Here is a 24814-nt window from a genome sequence, read left to right as displayed (position 1 = left end):
TTTGTAAAATTTGAATTAGGTAAGTGCAACAATCATTGGCCTCTGGAAATTGGTCTTTCCCGATATCACAGCCCTTATAGGCAAGCGGAACTTGATCCATCCATCATATCACAACTTTGATAGGCGAGAGGAACTTGGTCCATCCTTCATATCACTGAAGTGGATGGGCCGGAGAACTTGGTCAACCTTTACACGAAGTGTTTTGGTTTGGATATCATGTTATTTTTGTAAGAAATGGCCAGATATTCGGAGGATTTATAGACGGAAGTTAATTTGCAGAAAATAGCATGATGCATCTCACTTAAAACACGCACGTGGCTGTATCTCGGGAACGGTGCGTCCTACCGCAAAAATAACGAAATTTTCGACAGACCTTACGCGAAGCATATACGGTATGGCCAATCACATGACATATGTGGTCTTCTGATTTTTTGAAAAAAAAAAATTGAAAATTAAAAAATGGCTGTATCTCGGGAACGGTGTGTCCTATCGCAAAAATAACGAAATTTTCGAAAGGCTTTAACCGAAAGAATATAGGGTATGCCCAACCACAAGACGTAGGTGGTATTTGGATTTAAAGGAAAAAAAATTTTTTTACGGGTTTTTCGAAAAAAAAATTTTTTTTCGGGATTTTCGATTTTTCCTGTTGGTTTGTATATAAAAGACACCTGATTCAAAAATTTCAAGTTTCTAGCTTGTCTGGAAGTGGGTTAGAATTAACATGATCCTCCTATATATATTCCAAGAATTATGCGTTTTTGGGGTATTACGAGCCAGGGCCGCGAGCAGCTTGAGTGGCCGGCGAGGTGTTTATACACAAGGAATAAAATTTTAATTTGTTAGTAAGTGCGGACGAACCCAATGCGTAATTGGGGAGCCGCTGGGAATTGAAGATTGCGAGGACGAACCTGATACGATTGTCAGGGAATTGCTAGGATGCGGACGAACCTGATTCGATTGTCAGGGAGCCGCAAGGATAGTACAGTTTTCGTGGACGAACCCAATGTGTAATTGGGGAGCCACTAGGTGCGATGATCGAAGGTGAATCTGAGGTGCAATCTGTGGACTGCTAGGATTGCAGTAGAACAGCGCGGGCGAACCCAATGCGTAATTGGGGAGCCGCTGGGAGGTTGGATAAAGTGCGGACGAACCTGATATGATTGTCAGGGAGCCGCTAGGTTGGATAAATCTCTGATTGGATGATTTTTTAGGAATTGTTAGTGGGCCTCGTAACAAGTATAATCTAATTGATACAATCCGAGCGGTTAGATTGTATCGTGTGGGAACGTTCAATTATTCGATTAGGATATAGGAACGATAACGATGGGTTTAGTGAGTTTACACGAATTTACCAAAGAACACAAACAATATATATTCTAATTAAAGACGTGTGTTACAATGGTGTATATGTCGCGAAAGAAATTAATCAAAGAGAATAGAACTGAATAATTACCTAACTAAGTGCTCGGTCGTAACGCACTGGCAATGTGGGGGTCTCGAATCAATCGTAAAGGAATGCCTAACAGATTTTATACCGAGCTCGCGGAATCTGTACGGTTGACGTTGTTTCGAAGGGGAACTTTAGCCCGATCTAACTAGGAATTGACTTTTCGAGATACAGCACGACGTGACGCGATGCGTGTCTACCGGTGTACTAGCCCCCGAGTGCAGAGACGCACGGGTTTATATACCCCTAAAATGAGTGGGGTGATATATTAATTATCTAAAGTCGCGTAGTGCCAGACTCTCCTTTTTTGTCGTTTTCCATTAGACCGAGCCAGAGTTCGGTCTTCGTCAAAAGGGACTCGAGATACGATTCTGTTATCTAGGGACGCTTCCTGCCAGACACGATCTTGAGTACGATTTTCGGGGGAAAGTCGAAAAAGATCGGTTCTGTAACCGTCACAGGGGTATTTTTATCTCAGGTTCCAGGCTAGGTAGAAAGTTGCTTTTTACATGAGAGTTAGTTGACATTATATCTAGCTCAAATGAAAATTTTGGTTGACATCGGTTACCGGGGAGAGCGGCAGTGGCGGTGGCAATATGGATAAGCGCAAAACTATCGAACGAGAATAACTACTCGGCAGCTTAGAGGTGGTGGGAGGGGAACTTGGTACGCGCGCTGCCGCGCGCGTTGACGCGTTGATATATTTTATATTAATTTTCAATTTAATCTCAGTTAATAATTCGTTTTGAACTGATTGTATTTTTAAAGAGTGTTACATAAATTTTTTTTTCTACTTTCATCGATATTCTTTGAAAATGTATTCTCGGGAGTAGAGATGATTAACTCACTCTTGCATTGGGATAATTTTCGATAATTGTAAGCGGTAACATTAGCATTAGTTGCATAAAAAAAATTTTTTTTTTAAATAAAAAATAATTTAAAAATATTTTTTAAAAAATTGTTTATGTAATTACGTTCGTTTTTTCGGTGGAAAATTTCTGTTCTCTCGTATAAATTGCATTGTTAAATGAACTTCTTTCGAAAAAAACTAAGAAAACTAAAGAACTACTGGACCAAAGTGGACCAAAATCTAATCAGCTCTAAGTTACAGCGGGGCACATTGATTGCATTATTCGTCATTCTGATCGCATTGTTACTTTTTCAGAAAACGTTAACGAAAAATTTGTTACCATACACACGGAAATACATACGCACGGACGCACGCACACACACACACACACACACACACACACACACACACACACATACGAACATTTTGCTGAAATTAGTCTAAAATGACTGGAATGAGAGAGACCATGAAACGTGAAGATCTGCTAAAAAATCGATTTTCGATTTTCGGGCTCATTACAATAACTTCCCTATAAAATCGGGAAGTTAATTACACGAAGCAGTGGTTAGGTAAAAAAAAATATCAGGGTTTTGACGTGGCCAGCTCATTCCCCATATTTAAACCCAATATAAAATCTTTGGGGGATAATCGCAAGGAAAGTTTATGGCAATTGCAAGCAATACAGTACTATTAATGAATTATGGAAAACGTTGAACGAAGCATGGGCATCTATTCATGAAGACACACTTCAAAGTTTGATTTCGTCAATGCCCCATCTCATTTTCGAAGTTATTCGAAGAAATGGCAGTTCTACTAATTGTTAATATAGAAATTAAAAAGAACTTATTGTTCATTTAGAACCGACTTCTTTAAAAAATATGTGGCTTTATAGAAATTTCGCAGTTTATGTTATATAAAATTATATATTTCAATCGATATATGTATAAAGTAGGAAAGTATGTCTGGATGTTCCGATCGATAATCGATACGATTATTATTACCGAGCAGTTCCGCTAGATGGTGGCACGGACACAAGGATATTGACAAGAAAAAACAAAAATCGCTAACATAGAGAAAATAACTCGGAAACTTGCGTGTAAGCGAGATTTTATCGAAATTGCCCACTGTGCGTTGCCCGCCAGAGCAATCCCCCCAGGGGACCTGTTTGCGAGGGTGTGCCGTAGTCACGCCATGTGCAGCTAGTTTTCTATAAAAATATGCCAGTTGCACAAACATCCGCAGTCTAACAATAACATAACATTATACCTTGTAATGACGTGACAATAGTTTTGGCCACAAAAAGCGTGCATCGGAGAATAGCAGACTTAAGCGAATATTAACCAAATTTGTAAATAACATTATTTTTCAATCACTTTTTAAAATTGTTTCAGAGATAACCTATTTTTCAACTAACAAAGTTTTATCAATAACTATTTCGTACAAAAATTAAATTAATTTGTTTTCAATGAAATTATTTATTTATTTTTCCTCGAAATAAATCATTTGTTTGTTTTCATTTGTAGAATCTTTATTTATTATTTGATTGGGATAGAAATAATTGGTTGTGCAAGGTGCAGCGTCAAATGTTTATATCTACTGATCCTTACTCGATGACTGCGACGCGCGAAGTAGACACTACGCTTACTACTCTGCCAGAAAGAGAAGAAAGATCTACGACCTAAGTTATAAACCTTCGGGATCCCGACGCGACCCCGAACAAATTTCCCGACCCGACCCGAACCCGAAATTTCGGGTACTCGCACACACCTACTAATTATGTATGCAAAATATTAGGTGTTGTTCGGGATTCGAATTATGGGATTTGCCGGCCGTTACGCCAACCGTCGAGCTACACTTGCTCTGGCTGTTTTTCATAATGTTTAGAGTCGCGTAGCGATCGCTCGTTACCGTTGCGCACGGCCGCGAATTGTTTGTAAGCGCCCATCACCGGTAAATCCCATAGTTTGAATCTCGAACGTTGCGTCTTCCCGGATCATGCGATCGATCCGGAACCAATCGCGTGCGACCCCGCCTGCCGTTTCGGAGAATATTTAAAGGCCCTCCTTCGACGGAGCCTCTCTCTGTTCGATTCTCAGTTCTCCGAATCAAGCTTCTCGTTCTCTATCTATTTGTTTGCTCACGATACAGTATACTCTTCCGATCAGTTATCCGAGATAACACGATTAATCATTTCGAACGTTGTATTTTCTGTACTTATTATTTCGCGTCGCGATCAGTGCGTCTGCCCGCGTCAAGATTTTCCTCCGAACGCGGTGAAGATCTCCGTTCGCGGCGACCCTCGTCAAGGAGTCGTACAAGATTTCCGTCGCGATTCAAAGGCAGAAATATCGCACGCGCAAGATTTCCGCATTTAGATTCGTCGGCGATTGTTGATATCTCCAGTTTGAAATAAAGTGCAGTGTGAACTCCACTCTGAAATCAATCTCTCTCCCTCATTCTCATGATCCTTGTCATTGCCGTCCTCGCGCGCTCATTGCTGAGCGGTTCCAGCGTCAGGCGCCTCCGACCGTCGGTCGACGCCGAACAGGTGTAGTTACTGAATAGTTTTAAAGATATAAAAAAATTAAAGTTTCATACTTCATACCTTGTTGATATACCATGATTTGAGTTGTAGTTTTCGGAGTGCTATTAGCCATGTAATCAGGTTGCGTGATTCACAGGTATGAAACTTTAATTGTTTAAAACTGTTGAGTAACTACAGCTAATATTTTGCATACATAATTAGGGATCCATATACTATCATCTCACAAAAAATTATCAAAATCGAAGTCGGACACTTGGGCTCCTTCCCTTGTTAGTACCGAGTACTTAGTGCTCTGTGTTATGGCTTTTTACGTTTATATAAAAGAATAAATTAATTATACAGTGCGTATAAGAAGTTTAGATGCACCCTATTATTTTAACAGAAACGTAACCTCTGATGAATCTTCGATTGATTGTTTTTATCGAATGTTTAGAACACTTTGAAAAATTATTAAAACTATTCATATATGGCACTGCAGGGAAGAATTTTTAACCATAATAAGAAAAAGGGCCGTATCAGAAATTTAGAGTCTAGAGGCAAGCAGGCGGGCTTAGCCCAGCAGATGGGCGAGGGGCGCAGCGGTAAGGGGTCTGGCACGCGCGGAATATGGCAAGCCTGGTTTAGACGCACTTGCTTTTCTTGTTGCTTGTAACTTCATATCGTAACTATATCCATTATAAGAGGGAAGTTAGTAAAGTATTAAGTATTAAGAGACTCAGCATGAAAATAGCCGCAGAATTGGTTGTTTGAAAACTAAAACGGAAGGAAAGTAAATGGATTGTTTACTTAAATGTTTATTTTATCATCTCACTCGAAGAGTTTCTTCGAAGATAACGCAGGTACGGCGAGTACGCTCTTGTGAAATAGACTGTATGAATACTTTTGAAGTCTTTAAATCCCACCAATTCATTTCTATTGAACCATGAAATCATAAAATCCGCAGTCTAGTCATTATCAAACAACATATATGTACAGTATTGGTGGCGATGTACACTGTACACACGTATAGGGGCCACATTTTTCTCTGAAGCGTGTGCGCTTCTATGTGTAATAAAACGAAAAAATCCATTGCGATGCTACCATTTGGCACGGTTTACGGGTTTCCTCGTTACGAGGCGTGAACTCGAAAATTGTGCTTCCCCAACAGTGAACGAATTACAGTAATAACGAGCATTGATTAACTTAGAACCCTTTCGCTGCAAATTCATGAACACACACGCGTTTCTGTGCAAAAACGTTCTGGTTTGGTTTTACGATGACTAGAACTCCTTTCGCGTGAAAGTTACTATAATTTTCTTTTTAAATCCTATAGAAATAGTTTATTTAACCCTCAATTGTAATCTGTGACTTTTTTTGTGCATGTATAAACCACAGTAAGTCTAGTAACGTTATTTGAGTGTCTTACATTTTATTTTTAACCTACCTATTACCTATTGCCTATTGCCCTATTGCCTATTGCCTTGTTACGGATGACGAACAGGTGTTCAATATCATCTCTGGCAGGAACCGTCCTAAATAAACGAACAGAGCTACCCTAGATAAATCTACATAGCTGTTTAGTTTAGTTTAGGGCCCAAACATACGCACGACCTGGTCGTTGACAAAATACGAATGTTCACTTGAAGGGTACTGACAAGTACCACCCGTCATTGCAGGGCTATATGTATAAGCCCTTGCATTTCTACTTTCGTGGGCTAGTACTGTCGTAATCACAAATCGTGTCGCGTCGTGCTGCATCTCGGAAGTCAACTACCAGTGAGATCGGGCTAAAGTGCCCTTCGAATCCAAATTTAACCGTATAGATTCCGCGAGATCAGTGTAAAATCTATTAGGCAGTGATAAGGTTGCTCCGAGACCCCCGCATTGCCAGTCCGTCAACACCGTGCATCTTGCTTTAGGTAATATCTTCTTTCAATTCTTTCTATTCTAAATTCAATCCATTCGCGACAATTACACAATTGTAATACGAATTCTTATAGTCACAATATATTTGTGTTCTTTGATATAATTAACGCAAATTCATTAAAACCATAATTATTGTCCAATATCCTAATGAAGTAATTGAACGTACCCACACGATACAATCTTACCGCTCGGATTGTATCAATTAAATTATACTAGTTACGAGGCTTACTAATTATCCTAGCGACTCCCTGATTTTGGATCAGGTTCGTTTCGCGACATTCCAATTGTCCAAACACAGATTTATCCAACCTAGTGGCTCTCCAATTTCGCATTGGGTTCGTCCACGAAAACTATACTATGCTAGCGGCTCCCTAATTTCGCATTGGGTTCGTCCGCGTCGTTATACAACCTCCTAGCAGCTCCCCGGTTTCGCATCGGGTTCGTCTGCGCGTCGTTCCTACTGACTCCCCAATTTCGCATTGGGTTTGTTCTCGAAGTTTCATCTTCCTAGCAGCTCCCTGATTTCGCATCAGGTTCGTCTGCGTTTGACTCCATTCCTAGAGGCTCCCTGACTTCGCGTCAGGTTCGTCCTCGCTGTCTACAATCCCAGCGGCTCCCCAATTTCGCATTGGGTTCGTCCGCGTACCTTAACTAACAAATTGATACCATATTCCTAGGGTAACAACCCCTCGCCGGCCACTCGTGCTGCTCGCGGGGCCCTGGCTCGTAACGCCATCCTATAGGGGCTGAAACAATGCATTTGAATATGCTTAAGTCATTAACAAAAGATTGAATAAAAAACATAAGTTTTCCCGATAAAAAATAACGATGATCTTGAAAAAACTATGAAAAAATAACCGGACAAAAAAGATTGTTCTTCTATGATATTCCTCCTTCGATACCATTCAAATTATGACATAAATATTTTTTTTGTGCCATTAAAAATACAAGAGATATTTAGGTGGCCTCCTTCGGCTGAGATACCTTGCATACTTGAAGTGTACCTCCTAACCCATATAAAACCACCATTAAAATCCGTTTTCTGATATTCCAAATTGATATGGAACACGTTCAATTTTACTTTGAATTTGATGATTTTCCCTTTAGAACACTGTATCTCTTCACAGAATCATCTGAAATTAATAATATTTTGGATTTGGAAGTTTTAAAGGGTTATCAATTTATAGGGATAAATTGTTTCAATACATTAAACTTGAAGAATTGACTTTTGGCCACAAAAACCGGGCTCCTGGCCTACTGTGGAACGTTTCATAAAAATCGGTGTGGGAAGCAAAACATAAAATTCATTTATATCCTCTCTTTTTTAACTTCGAATGGTATTGACTTATTCATCTCAAATAAATAGTAACTAAATTCATTCATTCATCATATATGAATACTAACTAGCTTAATTTATTCATTTTCCGCTAATAGTGAATGTATATGATATATTCCATCGTACAGCGTAAATGTTGAGCAGTACTGAAAAAAGCGTACTAAAGCAACCGACGAACCGTCAAAACGTGGACATGAATATGTACGTGAGCATTATAGCGTACAGTAAAGAAATCGAAAGGAATACGTGCGCGATTTATATACTTTAGCAAAATATAAAGCGACTGGATGGATCTGATAAATTCTGCACTAAATACATATAGTACTTCAATGATCTCTTTATACAGCAGACTTGGGCAAACTTTATATCAAATGAAAATAAGAAATAGCTATTTGAAATAGTTCATATTTCGCCCCGTCATTTTCAATACTGTTACTTGAAAATAAAAATAATATTGTTTTCTTATTGAAATAATACTAACTTGAAATATAGTGCGTATCAGAAGTTTCGACGCACCCTATTATTTTAACAATAACGTACCTTCTGATGAATCTTGAATTGATTTTTTTATCGTGTGTTTAAAACACTGAAAAATTTTGATTATGTACTTCTAAAACTATTCATATATGGCACTGCGGGGAAGAATTTTTCGCCAAAATGTGAAAAAGGGCCGTATCAGAAGTTTAGACGCACTTGCTTTTCTTGTTGTTCGTAATTTAATATCGCACACCTTTAGACCACACATACAGGGAGGTCCGTTTAAATAAGGACACCTAAATATCTCTTCAGGTTATTGTAATGCAAAAATTTGTTACGTAATGTGCATGGTGTCAATGGACCAAATATCTGGCACGAATATTTTTTTCCAATTGTCATTTTCTTCGGAGTTATCAAGATCATTGTCTAGAATTCTCTAGTCTAGACATTGTGTCTGGGCCTGTGCTGCGATCGAGTGGAACATTGTCAGTTTAGAGTTATTTATTGGCGTGCGTAGCTCTTAGAATTAGTCACGGACTAGGGTACGGTTGAAAGTCGAGTGTCCTCTTTCGTTCGGAAAAGCAAATCAGCCGTACCCCGGGCAATGACGATTGACGCATCGCAGGCCCACACTCAGCGGAAAGCCGACACCAGTTTGGGGACAGATACCTGAATTAGGGACCATTGTGTATAGGCTTGTCTTATTTACGAGGCTTGCGTGAGGAACAAAATCACGATTTTAGTAGGCGTACCAAATAATGGGATTACGCCCCGAACTGGTGATTGGTCCTTCGGTTACCCCTACCAAAGAAACGATTTTCATCCCGAACTTCGGTAGGGGATTGCAGCGGAAATAGCGGGCAGACTTCTTATGGCTTTGAAGAGAATCGTACGAACCTGGTACCTTGTTACATTAATTCGTGGAACGTTACGAAGCGTATGATTAGAAGATATTAATTCGGATTCGAACTTGAAGTGTGAACGGGAGTTGCGAAGTTGAACTGTGAAGTGGATTGTGAACTTTCTTCTAAACACTTTTATGAACTTTCTTTCGATCTTTTTTATGAACTTTCTTACGAACCGTCTCGTAAGCCTTTCTTGTGAACTTTTTATGAACTTTCTTACGAACCGTCTCGTAAGCTTTCTTGTGAACTTTTTATGAACTTTCTTACGACCGTATCGTAAGCTTTCTTGTGAACTTTTTATGAACTTTCTTACGAACCATCTCGTAAGCTTTCTTGTGAACTTTTTATGAACTTTCTTACGACCGTATCGTAAGCTTTCTTGTGAACTTTTTATGAACTTTCTTACGAACCATCTCGTAAGCTTTCTTGTGAACTTTTATGAACTTTCTTACGAACCGTCTTGTAAACTTTCTTGTGAATTTTTTATGAACTTCTGAACGTTGTCTTATGAACTTTGTTATGAACCCTTGCCTGTGAACTTATGAACTTTTACTATAAACGTTATCATGAACTCTTATTATGGACTTTTCTATGAACTGGTGTTTTGAACTGTGAACTGTTGAATCTTGGCCGTTCCAAGATCTTATGACGAGTGTGATCCGTGTACGCATCCTTGTGCAATTCAGAGCGTTGATTGCTCTTGAACCAGCAGCAATTTTGGATTCAACAACGCTCTAAACATTGGTCCTTCGAGCCGGATATTTTTTCCAACATCTGTGAGGTTACACCTGCATTTAGAGGACTCTGCTGAGGTGGGACTTTCGTCGAATTCCACCTGCTGATCTGGGCTCATTCCCTGCAACCACTGACACGCACTGACCTACTGTACATCTGCTGCAGCATACCGCTCATTGAACGGAACTCCTGAACTGTCATAAATTGTCGTCATCTTTCTGTAAGTTCGTTCCATACATTACTTGCCTGAATCATTGATTGATTAACGATGGCTTCTCTAAAGGTTTTGCTCTCTGAACGTAAATCGATTAAATGTAAACTGACTCGGTTCAAAAATTATTTTGAGTCTAATCAAACTGACGACAGTATCCCAGAATTACGAGAAAGATTTGATCGCTTCTTACCCTTAGCCGATAAATTTGATGAAGTACAAAGCAAAATAGAAATCTATACTGAGGATTCTGGTGAAGATGCTAGTCATGAAATCGAACGGGACAACTTTGACAAGTCGTATTATTGTATCGTTACCTCAGTTAAGGCTCGGCTGGGAATCGGTCAGCCACAGAATTCATTACAAACTGGAACTTCATCTCAACTGTCATCATCGACAGAAACTGAATTACCGGTAAAATTACCGGTCATACAATTGTCAACATTCGATGGAGCATACGGTGACTGGATTAGATTTAGAGATACATTTGATTCACTCATTCACAAAAATGCTAACATTAACGTCATACAAAAATTTAATTACTTGAATTCTACCTTGAGAGGTGAGGCAGCAAGATCCATAAGAGCATTAGGAATTTCCGAAAGCAACTATGCGATATTAAAAAATAGATATGAAGATCCACAGGGTTTAACTCGTTATCATACAAAGGCACTATTCGATATTCCACCAATTATGAAAACTTCTGCACGTGCACTTCGCCAGTTGATTGATGATTGTATTAATCATTTAAAGTCTCTTAACTCTTTGCAAGAACCGACGCAGTATTGGGATACCTTAATTATACACTTATTATCAACCAAGTTAGATGGTTTTACAAAACGGGAATGGGAAAAGGTAATCATAAAGGGTGCCTCAAACCCGTCATTAAAGGACATGCTGGAATTCTTAGAAGGACAATCAAAATATCTAGCACGATCTGGAACTGACAGGGGAGGCTCTTCAAGACCCCAGATAAGAGCAGACGGATTTTATACTCCACGTTATCAATTAAAGACAGAAGAATCTCATACGCCGCGCTTTAATAGAAATACTGTTGCATGTGTAGGAATTTCAAAAACCGAGTGCAAAATTTGTAACGGAAACCACCCTGTTTATATGTGTGAGAAATTTCGAAATTCATCTTACTCGGAACGAATTGATCAAGTCACAAAGGCTGGTATTTGCTTTAATTGTTTACATCCAGGCCATAAGAATTTGAATTGCACACGTAGCGGTTGCAAGAAATGCAACAAAAAACATAATATATTATTACATACAGACGCTACCTCATATTCCTCACAATCGAAATCGGGCGAACCCTCGACATCAACCAATAACACCATAAGCTTAGCGCAAACAAATTTTTCAATACCTCACCAGTTTTCGCACGTTGTCTTAGCTACAGCAATAGTATTAGTTGAAGATAAATTCGGAAAGGGACATGAATGCAGAGCACTTCTAGATCCTGCATCGCAAGCCAGTTTTATAACTACAAATTTTTGCAATCGATTAAAATTATCATCTGCTCCGACAAATGGAATTGTTTCGGGAATTGGACAGAAAATTGGAGGCGTATCGCAGAAAACTGCAATTAAGTTACATTCACGAAACACAGAATTTTCGTCGTCACTTTCATGTTTTATAATCCCAAAAATCACAGAAGATTTACCGAACTTCTGCATCAATAGAACGAAAATCTTAATTCCACACGACATAAAGCTTGCAGATCCGAACTTTGATGAAACACGAGAAATCGATTTATTAATTAGCGGTGAACTGTTCTGGGATCTATTCACCAACGAACAAAATAGCACTAGGAGAATTGACCCCCTCTTCAGAAACACAAAACTAGGATGGATCTTTGCCGGCAAACTGAACAATGCTAAAATTCGGAATACACCAAAAAACCTTAAACTTGCTTGCAATTTGGTATCGAATGATATTTTGTTATCGGAAATCAAGAAATTTTGGGAAATTGAACATTGCTATGATACATCGATAATCGTAAACCAACATGACGAATGCGAAAGGCATTATCAAACCACAACTACGCGTGATTCAAGCGGAAGATACATTGTAAACATTCCATTTAACGACAAACTAGAAAATTTAGGAAATTCGAGATGGCTAGCAGAGAAACGATTTTATAATCTCGAACGGAAATTAAATAAGCAACCATTTTTAAAACAAGATTACATAGCATTTATGACAGAATATGAATCTCTTGGTCACATGACTGAAATTTCATCTTCAATTGACACGAATGAATTAAATTACTATCTGCCACATCATGCAGTAATAAAATTGGACAGTACATCCACCAAACTTCGTGTCGTTTTTGATGGATCAGCCAAAACAACGACAGGAATCTCTCTTAATGATACCCAACGAATTGGTCCAACCGTTCAGGACGAATTATTTTCAATTTTATTAAGATTTCGGAGCCATCAGTACGTCATTTCTGCTGACGTACAAAAGATGTATAGACAGATTTTGATTACACCCCTTCAGCGTAAATTTCAACGAATTTTGTGGAGAGTTGATGACTCGTTGCCATTAAAAACGTACGAATTAAATACGATAACATATGGGACAGCATCCGCACCGTTCTTGGCAACACGTACACTACAAAGGATAGGAGAAGAATGTGTGTCTGTTTCTCCAATAGCTAGCAGAATTATCATGAAGGACTTCTATGTAGACGATCTTTTAACGGGTTCAGATAATTTTCAAGAGGCGTTAGCAATAAAAAGGGACGTTTCTAATGTGTTAAATGAAGCTGGGTTGCAATTACATAAATGGGCTTCGAATGATTCCCGTATTTCAGAATTTACTCATGAACAAAGTGACTCGATAACCATAGCCTCAGACAAGGTTACAAAAACATTAGGCTTACTGTGGAATCCGCATACAGATACACTCAAGTTTTTAATTAAACCACCGGAACAGGCGAAATTAACGAAACGAACGATATTGTCAGAAATTGCGCGAGTATTTGATCCTCTCGGTCTAATAGGGCCAACAACAATGCTAGCAAAGGTTTTTATGCAACAATTGTGGCAGTCCAAATTTTCTTGGGACCAGTCATTACCGCGAGAATTTATTGCTAAATGGATACAATTTCGCGATGAGTTACCAGAACTAAATAAACTTGTAATTCCTCGTCATGTAATTTGCATTTGTCCGAAATATATCGAACTACACGGATTTTGCGATGCCTCCGAACTTGCATATGGGGCATGCATATATGTAAAGTCACGGGATGATACCGGACATTGTGACGTAAAACTATTATGTGCAAAGAGCCGGGTCGCACCTTTAAAAAAATTGTCATTGCCACGTTTGGAACTTTGCAGTGCATTAGTTTTAGCTCAATTAATAGCAAAGGTAAGATCGTCCTTAAACTTAAAGATAAACGCAGAATATTATTGGTCTGACTCCATGATTGCACTTGCATGGATAAAGGCTCCTAGCAATAAATGGAAGACATTTGTTGCAAATCGGACTGCTGAAATACAAAATCTAACCAGTAGCAACTGGAATCATGTATCGTCGGGAGACAACCCTGCAGATGCAATTTCGCGAGGACTTGCTCCGAATATGTTATTAAAAACAAATATTTGGTGGACTGGACCAACATGGCTAATGAACGACTGCAAACATTGGCCAAAAAATGCAATTAATTTAAATGATATTCCTGAAACGAAGGAAACAACAGTATCCTTAGTTACCACGAACACTAGCTTCCATTTGTTTGAAAAATATTCAAATCTAATTCGTTTAATGAGAGTCACAGCCTATTGTCTAAGATTTATACGTAAGGTCAAATTGCATCGTTCAACGCAACCAATTATAAATTCAGAGCTGAAACATATTCCACTTTTAACTGCATCGGAAATTGAAGATGCAAAGATGATATTGCTGAAAACATCTCAAAGGCAGTCCTTCGCTCAAAAGATACAATGTTTAAATAAGGAAAAACCCATAAGCAACAATAGTGCAATTCAAGGATTAAATCCATTTATTGATAAAGGGGAATTTCTGCGGCTAGGAGGCCGACTTTCTAATTCACAACTTCCATATGAAGAAAAATTTCCACTCATTCTTTCGTCAAAACATCCATTCACGAAATTATTAATTGAATACGAACATAAAAGACTATTACATGCAGGAACACAAGCCGTTATGATGTCCCTTAGAAGACTCTATTGGCCAACACAGTGTAGAACAACAGTCAAGCACATAATACGAAAATGTGTAAGGTGCTTCCGTGCCAAACCGACAACACAAGAGCACCTGATGGGAGACCTTCCGGCATCACGAGTTACCTGCCAACGACCATTCCATACCTGTGGCGTAGACTACGCCGGACCATTTTTATTAAAGGACAGAACTCGTAGCAAAGTTACCACAAAGGCGTATTTGTGTGTTTTTGTCTGCTTTACAACAAAAGCAGTGCATTTAGAATTAGCTGCAAACTTAACTACAGAAGCGTTTTTAAATTGTCTGCGACGCTTCATAGCTCGCCGTGGAAATTGTCATAGTATATATTCTGACAACGGCACCAACTTTATTGGAGCCAGAAATGAATTAAATGAACTTGGAATACTAATGACAAATGATACTTTCAAAACTACAATTTCTGATCATTTATCCACAAGGCAAATCCAATGGCATCTGATACCACCCCATGCCCCACATTTTGGCGGGTTATGGGAAAGCGCAGTAAAGTCAGTTAAATATCATCTAAAACGAACTATTAGAGATGCTAAGCTTACATACGAAGAGCTATACACGCTACTAACACAGATAGAGTCATGCATGAACTCCCGTCCTCTATGCCCTCTATCCGATGATCCTACCGACCTTAATCCTTTGACTCCAGGACATTTTTTGATTGGCGACTCATTAACAGCTCTTCCCCATCCAGATCTCCAACACATAAATGTTAACAGACTAAATCGATACCAACATATTCAACAAATGTTACAGCATTTTTGGAAACGCTGGCATCAGGAGTATTTCCATCAATTACAGCAGCGGACAAAATGGCGTGCAAAAACTTGTCCATCCTTTGGGCCTGGGACATTGGTTCTGATTAAGGAGGATAACGCACCTCCCCTAAAATGGAAGATGGGCAGAATTACTGAAGTTTATCCTGGCAAAGATAACATCGTACGGGTAGTGTCAGTACGAACGTGGGACGGAATTTTAAAACGTCCGCTGACCAAAATCTGCATATTACCAATTGCGGATAACCTGGACAAGGAAATTATACGAGATGGCAAGAATATTCCAAAGGACAGAGGAGAAGAACCACTAACCAAGTCCTAAACCAGTAGAATTAATTTGCACTCATGGATTCATTTCGTTTCTCTTTCTATTCATATTTTGTTTTTGTTTTTTTTTGTATTGTATTTCTCTAAACCACTGTATATCACTTAGCAATAGTAAACGATAAAGAAAAAAAATAATAATAATAAGGAGAACTTAGATTATTTCAGTATATCGCATCATGATGTTATTATGGTTATATAGCTATTATATTTACTATTAATTATAATTGGTATGTTCACTTTCTTCCTTATATTTAAGTAAGGGATCGCTACATAATTTTAGTTACAATACTGTTCATGTGGTGCGGTGAATTATGTACCGCACTTTTGGAATCAATCACATTGTTTGATATTTCATAGCATTATGTCTTCTATTAGTAGCTCCAATATTCCTTATGAATAATTACAGCCCTTATGGTTGATTTATATGTCTTACTTAGCAAGGTATTGTAATCTGATTTTATGGCCCTTGAATTATACTTGGTTATGTGTGCTTGTACTCTTTGCATTGCTTTTGCGTTTTTTGAACGTTGATTGTTCAAGGCGGGCGGCATGTCTAGAATTCTCTAGTCTAGACATTGTGTCTGGGCCTGTGCTGCGATCGAGTGGAACATTGTCAGTTTAGAATTATTTATTGGCGTGCGTAGCTCTTAGAATTAGTCACGGACTAGGGTACGGTTGAAAGTCGAGTGTCCTCTTTCGTTCGGAAAAGCAAATCAGCCGTACCCCGGGCAATGACGATTGACGCATCGCAGGCCCACACTCAGCGGAAAGCCGACACCAGTTTGGGGACAGATACCTGAATTAGGGACCATTGTGTATAGGCTTGTCTTATTTACGAGGCTTGCGTGAGGAACAAAATCACGATTTTAGTAGGCGTACCAAATAATGGGATTACGCCCCGAACTGGTGATTGGTCCTTCGGTTACCCCTACCAAAGAAACGATTTTCATCCCGAACTTCGGTAGGGGATTGCAGCGGAAATAGCGGGCAGACTTCTTATGGCTTTGAAGAGAATCGTACGAACCTGGTACCTTGTTACATTAATTCGTGGAACGTTACGAAGCGTATGATTAGAAGATATTAATTCGGATTCGAACTTGAAGTGTGAACGGGAGTTGCGAAGTTGAACTGTGAAGTGGATTGTGAACTTTCTTCTAAACACTTTTATGAACTTTCTTTCGATCTTTTTTATGAACTTTCTTACGAACCGTCTCGTAAGCCTTTCTTGTGAACTTTTTATGAACTTTCTTACGAACCGTCTCGTAAGCTTTCTTGTGAACTTTTTATGAACTTTCTTACGACCGTATCGTAAGCTTTCTTGTGAACTTTTTATGAACTTTCTTACGAACCATCTCGTAAGCTTTCTTGTGAACTTTTTATGAACTTTCTTACGACCGTATCGTAAGCTTTCTTGTGAACTTTTATGAACTTTCTTACGAACCGTCTTGTAAACTTTCTTGTGAATTTTTTATGAACTTCTGAACGTTGTCTTATGAACTTTGTTATGAACCCTTGCCTGTGAACTTATGAACTTTTACTATAAACGTTATCATGAACTCTTATTATGGACTTTTCTATGAACTGGTGTTTTGAACTGTGAACTGTTGAATCTTGGCCGTTCCAAGATCTTATGACGAGTGTGATCCGTGTACGCATCCTTGTGCAATTCAGAGCGTTGATTGCTCTTGAACCAGCAGCAATTTTGGATTCAACAACGCTCTAAACAATCATCGTTGTTTTTTGATACATAACTACATTTTTCTTTTATTGCATCGGGTAACTGATCGAAAAATACATTCAGATATGTATAATAACATGACCTTGAAATGACCTTGATATTCGAAAATTAAAGTTTTACCTTCAGATCAAGATCAAGGAACAGATCGAATTAAAAACTCACTTATTCAGCCGTAAATCCATTTGCTTGTTACACCAGTGAAACACAAAACACGAAACACCACACTTTCACACAATTACTGAACACTGCACGTAGCACATTTTTCGCATGAAACCGCACTTCAATTTCGAAATTTTGGAAAAAATTTTTGGATATTAGTCCGACGTTTTTCTCAATTTTATCGAGAACCGTTTGTTTGACGAAGAAAAGGAATACAATCTACGACCAGATATACGGGTTTTGTTTAACATATTTTTCGACGCGATGAATAGTTTAGAAGATACTATTTTTTAATTAGAAGAAATTAATTATTTTAATGTTTATATAATCAATCTGGGGCACGTTTTCCCGTCATCTGTAGGCTCTCAAACTTTGCACAGATTCTTTTTAAATTATTTGGAAAATCCCGTAGGGCGGGGGGGGGGGGCTGTAAAATTAATTCGACACTCGAAAATACGAGCCACCATAATACACAAGTTTCCATACAGGTAGCGTGAAGTCACTAGTAACATTAGTAAATATTTCGAAGATTCAGCTCTTCTAATTACATGCTTTTCAATATAATCTCACCCGAACATCGGAAAGAACTCATTTCTACACCTAATAATATTTTTAGCAATTCGTGCACTGTTGTGTAGTTTCCATTAAATACACTCCTCAAAAGAATTAAGGGATCACTTGTGCGAACCCGAAAAATTGCTCCCACTTTACGTGATCATAACTTCGTCAAAAATTGCTGTATCGACATCGTTAAACAATGGTTTGAAAGCCTGAAACCTCTAGTTTCAGATGCTCTGTTTCAAATTGTAGCTATGTTGGTTTTTTACAAAGTTATAGCGAGATGAAGACAACATTCACGGTTAACAAAAATTTTGTGCAACTTTGCGTTAATATCATTTGGAAGGGTTATCTTTCCTGTGCAAATTGTGTGGTTGTTGAATATTGTGCGATTTTTTTCATTAGAGTTATTCATCATTGAAGTAAATATGGGCTTTTTAACTTTAACTGGCTCCAGAAAGCGAAAGAATTATCGTAGAATCTTGTGCAAGAAAGCAATAAAAAGAGCGTTTCTTTCTCTTCAAGGCACTCCTTTTGTTTTTTCAATTTCATTAACATTTCAATATACCAGGTGTTTCTGAAAATATGCTTAAAAAATGCACAATTTCCATTTTTCCTTTAACTCGTATCTCGGCGAGAAATGATCGTGATACCATGATTCGAACGTCAGATTGAAGCAGAGTTTCTGCCAATTCGTTTGAGTACCCCATGAACTCGCTGCGACAATTTGTTACCTATGGCAGCTGTGTTTGAAGTTAGTGTTTCGCAGAAATTAGCGCGCCACGTACAGCGCCGCCGCGCCGCACAGTGGGTAAAGGACCATACTCGATTCAAAATCAAAGAACTTTCGATAGAAATGAGATAGAGCGATGAAATTTTTTTAAATTAAAGCTGAAACTTTGCAGAATATGGGAAAGTAGGGAGATTATGGTACGAACGTTTTTTAACGTTGAGAAAATTCGTTAAACATGTACAATTTCAAGAAAATGTGGTTTCTCCAGTATCACGCACGGAAAAAAATTTTGTTTAACATGCTATATATCATTTCCCCGTAGATTTTTTCACGCTGATTTCAAATCTGGTCTCAAAATTTGTCTACGACCTCAGAAAAATTTGTTGTTCCCCGTGTGATGTTCCAAAGTTGCACAAAATTTTTGTTAACCGTCAATGTTGACTTCATCTCGCTATAACGTTGTAAAAAACCAACATAGCTACAATTTGAAACAGAGCATCTGAAACTAGAGGTTTCAGGCTTTCAAACCATTGTTTAACGATGTCGATACAGCAATTTTTGACGGAGTTATGATCACGTAAAGTGGGAGCAATTTTTAGGATTCGCACAAGTGATCCCTTAATTCTTTTGAGGAGTGTATTACAATATTACATCTTTTTCTCAGAGAAAATAAATTTTCATCTAATTTCGGCCTTTGGAGGTTTAGTTTTAAAAAGTGGAAATTGGATGAACATGGACAGTCTAATTATAATACTCCGGTGCCTTGATACCTTGAAATCCGTGTAGGGTTTCTTTCTTTTATGAGTTACATCAGCAACTAAATTGGTTTCCACAGTTCTGATGAGCATCGCGCTATTTAAAGTCGATATGTGCAATGAACTGCAGGTTCTATGAAATTTTCATTCGGAAAATAAGCGTACCATGATATTGTGAAACGTTAAATCGCCAACCCAGTATCAAATGAATTTTCCGTGTGAAATAATGACAACAGTGATGCTGTTTTATACGGCGTAGAGTCAAAACGAATATACCTTGCATAGCGGAGAATGCTTTAAAGTTTTTTAAATTACAAGCCCACCGAACATGTACGCAAGCACAAAAGGATCCAGGTTGTAGGATCTTACAAAGCGAAATGTGTTGGACTTTATATGAACTCGTAGTGTACGCTCTACCCGAGAACAATGCACGTTGTACGCGTCATATCAGGAAAACGAAAGACGAAATGCTGTATGCCAGGCCTGGGCGCGGTTGGCTCGGGGAACACATGTTGCTGCTTCTCCTCTTGGCCTGGTCGGCAAGTAAGTCCCCACCACGGCCGCTCCGACTCTTCCCTTAGCCTTAGCCTTAGCCTTAGCACGAGCACCCCCGCGATGCTGCACCGGCAGGTTACTCACCACTACTAAGAAAACATATACACGCACATAAGACCCTTGCCCGAAGCTGTGGAACTAGCGGCATTTACCAATTCCTTTAATTTTTATGATAGGGATGATTCACAGGTACAGGCGAACTCAGGTAAAAAATTCGCAGAGCCGAAAGAATTTGAAGGAAAGTTTGTAGCTACGACTAGTAAGTCGCGGCCATGGACGTACATATAATAATTCATGCAAATTAATATTTATATACTTACTTGATTTTTTATTTATTCCTAGCGCATCACATCATTGACCAGTGCATCAATATCCACTGAAATCCTTGAGGTTGCCACTCTCATCAAAGATGACAATGACCAACTTGACAAGCTGGAGCGATATTTGGATTTAACAAATTTCATCGTTGAAAATGCCGCTTCGCATTTGTATGTCGTTCCAAACATCGAGCATATTCTCAGGCCGAAATCTATTAATTTCGGATATTTCTCCATAGGAAGTAGTTTAAAAAATTCTTGGCCATGCTCTCTTCTGCTCATTGCAAATGGATCTGCTTGCAAATTACACAATTCCAGACGGTATTCTTGTTTCTGGTTCCTGATTTCACATCCTTGCGGATTATTAAATAATTGAAGATCCTGATCCAATGTATTGAAGTCTTGAAACCTTGATTTGAATTCTTTTGCTATTTCCTCTAAAATTGGCACTATTTTGTCAAAATTTGCAGTTCTGTATTCATCAGCAATCTGCTTGCATGCTGGAAAATTGTGCAGCTCGGACGATTTAATTTCTGCTATGAATAAGTCGATTTGGTTCCTAAATCCATAAATGTTACATATCAAATCAGAAATTGTTTGATTCTGCGTTTGCAATCTACTGTTTAAGCAATTTAGGTGCTTGGTTATATCTGTGATAAATGCTAAATTGCATAAAAATTCAATATCATCCATTTTTTTGATGATGTCTTCATCTAACTTCGAATTTGTTTGGAGAAATTCCAAAATCTCCTTCCTCAAAGCGAAGAATCTTTCTAAAGTTTTTCCTGCGCTGAGCCAGCGGACTTCGCAATACAATGAGAGGTCATTGTAAATAGCATCAACGCTTTCGAGAAATAATCTAAACTTCCTGTGGGATAAAGATTTATTTCCACCCCTAATTGTGTTTACAATTTTTGTCACAATCTTCATAGTGGGGCCCACACTGATAATTTTTCCACATAATGCCTCTTGATGTATAATGCAGTGGAACGTCGGGCAATTGATTCCATGCTTCCGTAATAGGCCTCTCAACCCTTTTTCCTGTCCTACCATTGCCCTTGCGCCGTCCGTAACAATTGCGGTGCATTTTGAAAATCCTCCATACTCTTCTACCGTCTTGTAGAATGCTGCAAATATGTCTTTTCCTTGTGTCGTTTCAAGCAGCGGCACTACTTCTAGCAGCTCTTCCGTAATTTGGAATTTATCGTCTATCGACCGCACAAAAATACACAATTGACTTATGTCGACGACATCAGTGCTCTCGTCTAAGCACAAGGAAAAATATTTGCAATCACTTAACATCGCTTTTAATTTTTTAGAAATATGTACGTTTATGCTCTCAATACGCGAGGTAATTGTACGGCGCGATAATGGCACCGCTTCATATTTCTTGGCAGCTATTTCATCGCCAAATGCCTTTGCCATTTCAATGGCACATCTTTTAACAAATTCACCATCCGTGTAACTTTTTTTGCTGCGCGCAATTTCTAAGGCGATTGCAAACGATGCTGCGACAGATTGCTGTTGGTGCGTTCGTATTTCTTTTTCCACATATCCACGTCGCTCTTTCATTTTTTTCAATAGTTCTGCTCGGTACGATGCAGGGAATGTCTTGTAAAATTCCGCATGGTGCGTATCATAATGTCTGGAAAGATTGCTTCTCTTCATAGACAAATTCTTGTTGCATATTAAGCATCGGGGCTGACCGTTCCAATCAACAACAAAGAATTCTTTCTCCCAGCTTTCTTGAAATGAGCGCACCTCTCCATCTGCATTACGATTTCTGCTTTCACTGGCCATGGTGTGTATCAACACAACAAAAATATGGACAATAACACCACACAATAAATAAAATGAATAACAACACAACAACAATAACAAAAAATGAGATAACACAATAACCAAAATTAACGAAAACAACAAAAAACAGCGATGAAGAGACGGTGTGTAGCGTACGATAGCAAGCGACTTACTAGTCGCAGCTACAAACTTTTCTTCAAATTCTTTCGGCTCTGCGAATTTTTTACCTGAGTTCACCTGTACCTGTGAATCACCTCTATCATAAAAATTAAAGGAATTGGTAAATGCCGCTAGTTCCACAGCTTCGGGCAAGAGTCTTATGTGCGTGTACATGTTTACATAGTAGTGGTGAGTAACCTGCCGGTGCAGCATCGCGGGGGTGCTCGTGCTAAGGCTAAGGCTAAAGCTAAGGGAAGAGTCGGAGCGGCCGTGGTGGGGACTTACTTGCCGACCAAGCCAAGAGGAGAAGCAGCAACATGTGTTCCCCGAGCCAACCGCGCCCAGGCCTGCTGTATGCCATGCGTATTGCTGTATAGTACACCTATTCCTCTGTTTGCAAAAGGCTAACGAGGAGCTTTGTGTACATACACCAGCCTGCAAAATAAAGAAAAATCTTAATAAGCATAAATTATGAAACAATTGCTTTTATAAAAAATGTTTGACACTGTTTTGTGTCATTACGAAAGCCTTTACACGACATTTTAATTAAAAACCTCACCGGAGACAAAGGCAGAGTTATTTGAAATGGATGAAATTTGTATATACACACCTATAGGTAAATTATTACAGAACTATCCAGGGACCATAATTGTTATAACCAAAATGAAGAAAGTCCTACAATAACAAGTATTTCATCGACTAAAATCGTATTGGTTACAAATAAAATGTAAACAGGGACCGCGCAGCCGAAGACGCAGCAAAAATAGCGTATCGGCGAGACAATACTAAATAGTGCAATACTGAAACTTCTTTATGTTTTACTTATTTTTAATGAAATTTTACCAATATACAGGGTGTCCCAGACCATCCGTACCACCCATTTATAATCTATAAAATAGGTTATTTTCAAAAATTCAAAGTGTTTTTTTTATAAATCAGATACGCTCTATCAAATGGTGATATTTTTAACTTCCGGTTCCGGCCGGAAATAGGTGATTGAGACCGAATGTTACATTTTTTAAATGAAACATGGTATTTTTTATTACGGATTCGGATTCTATGCGGAAAAAACAAGAAACTTTTGTCTGAAACATTTTTTCAGAAAATGTCATTTTATGTCCTTCAAAATGAGTCTTGGTGAAATAATGTTTTCACTATCTGCTCTTGGCATAATCCAGAAATATGTCAGAAAGATGGCAAAAATTCAGCGAACAAAGTGGAAAATATTTTATTGATTAACGTTCATTGCTTGAATAAAAAAATTGGGCTATATGACACAGATAATGAAAACATTATTTCGCCAAGACTCGTTTTGAAGGTTACATAAAGGACATAAAATGACATTTCCTGAAAAAATGGTTCAGACAAAAGTTTCTTGTTTTTTCGCATAAAATCCGAATCCGTAATAGAAAATACCATGTTCCATTTGAAAAATGTAACTTCCGGTCTCAATCACCTATTTCCAGCCGAAACCGGAAATTAAAAATATCACAATTTGATAGAGCGCATCTGATTTATAAAAGAAACACTTTGAATTTTTGAAAATAACCTATTTTCGAGATTATAAATGGGTGGTACGGGTTTGGAACACCCTGTATTTGCGACATTTTTATGATTAAAATGACGCCAAACAAGATAAAAAGCCCATATTTACTGTACTGTACACAACTAGCAATTTATCATATATTTAACATATGCTATATACAGGGTGGTCATTTTATCTGAAGACATTGAACCCCAGGGGGTGGCGGTGAGGGGTCGAGTTTGGTATCATTGGACGTCCCCCTTCGCGACGAACAACTTTCATTACCCACTTGTTTTGATCCGATGCATAGTTATCGAGATATTTCAATGTCTTCAGAAAAATGACCACCCTGTATAGTTGGTAAATAAACAACCTAACATCTCGAAAATTATGTTCCCAAGGAATTAATCTAGAATTTGGCAAATTAACGGAGCTACAGCCCGTTGGAGGTTTTTAAACGACTCATTTTAATCCGAAAAATGTGAAAAATACATTGAGAAAGGTTGTATAAGAAGAAAGTTGAAAAAACAAACAAGTCAGCCTCGCAATGGTATTTTAAACAACACAAAAAATTTTGAATGTTTGCCGACCGTTGATTTATCGTATCTGGTCTTGTGCCTTGTAGATACTCGGATAGAGGGACTGCGTACTCTAGATCGCTATGTTTACTATTTACGTTTGTTTTGATTTTTTTCTTTGTGGTGCAGAACACAAGTGCGAAGTTTCTATAAAGTCACTTAGTGTTTCTCTGTATTCTGAGCAGAG

The 24814-nt window shown here is 38.4% G+C and overlaps 3 protein-coding genes across 3 annotated transcripts; 2 read left to right on the top strand and 1 right to left on the bottom strand.

Moving 5' to 3' along the window:
- The first annotated feature begins 10468 nt into the window (after positions 1 to 10468).
- LOC143211126 (uncharacterized) lies at positions 10469 to 13848 on the top strand. Its single transcript, XM_076428587.1, has 2 exons — positions 10469 to 13564; positions 13768 to 13848. The coding sequence occupies exons 1-2, from the start codon at positions 10469 to 10471 to the stop codon at positions 13846 to 13848; spliced, it is 3177 nt and encodes a 1058-aa protein (XP_076284702.1).
- Positions 13849 to 13852: 4 nt separating this feature from the next.
- Positions 13853 to 15745, top strand: LOC143211125 (uncharacterized). The gene has a single exon (XM_076428586.1). It carries the CDS (start codon positions 13853 to 13855, stop codon positions 15743 to 15745), a length of 1893 nt encoding a protein of 630 aa, XP_076284701.1.
- Positions 15746 to 20586: 4841 nt separating this feature from the next.
- Positions 20587 to 23868, bottom strand: LOC143211124 (general transcription factor II-I repeat domain-containing protein 2B-like). The gene is made up of 4 exons (XM_076428585.1): positions 23848 to 23868; positions 22539 to 22959; positions 21927 to 22310; positions 20587 to 21830 (listed from the first exon to the last, which is right to left on the bottom strand). The coding sequence occupies exons 1-4, from the start codon at positions 23866 to 23868 to the stop codon at positions 20587 to 20589; spliced, it is 2070 nt and encodes a 689-aa protein (XP_076284700.1).
- Between the last annotated feature and the right edge of the window lie 946 nt (positions 23869 to 24814).

This window comes from Lasioglossum baleicum, chromosome 8, assembly GCF_051020765.1.
Source record: "Lasioglossum baleicum chromosome 8, iyLasBale1, whole genome shotgun sequence".
Lineage (NCBI taxonomy): Eukaryota > Metazoa > Arthropoda > Insecta > Hymenoptera > Halictidae > Lasioglossum > Lasioglossum baleicum.
The sequence above is the reverse complement of the archived record's forward strand: the minus strand, read 5'-3'. Positions and strand labels throughout refer to the sequence as shown.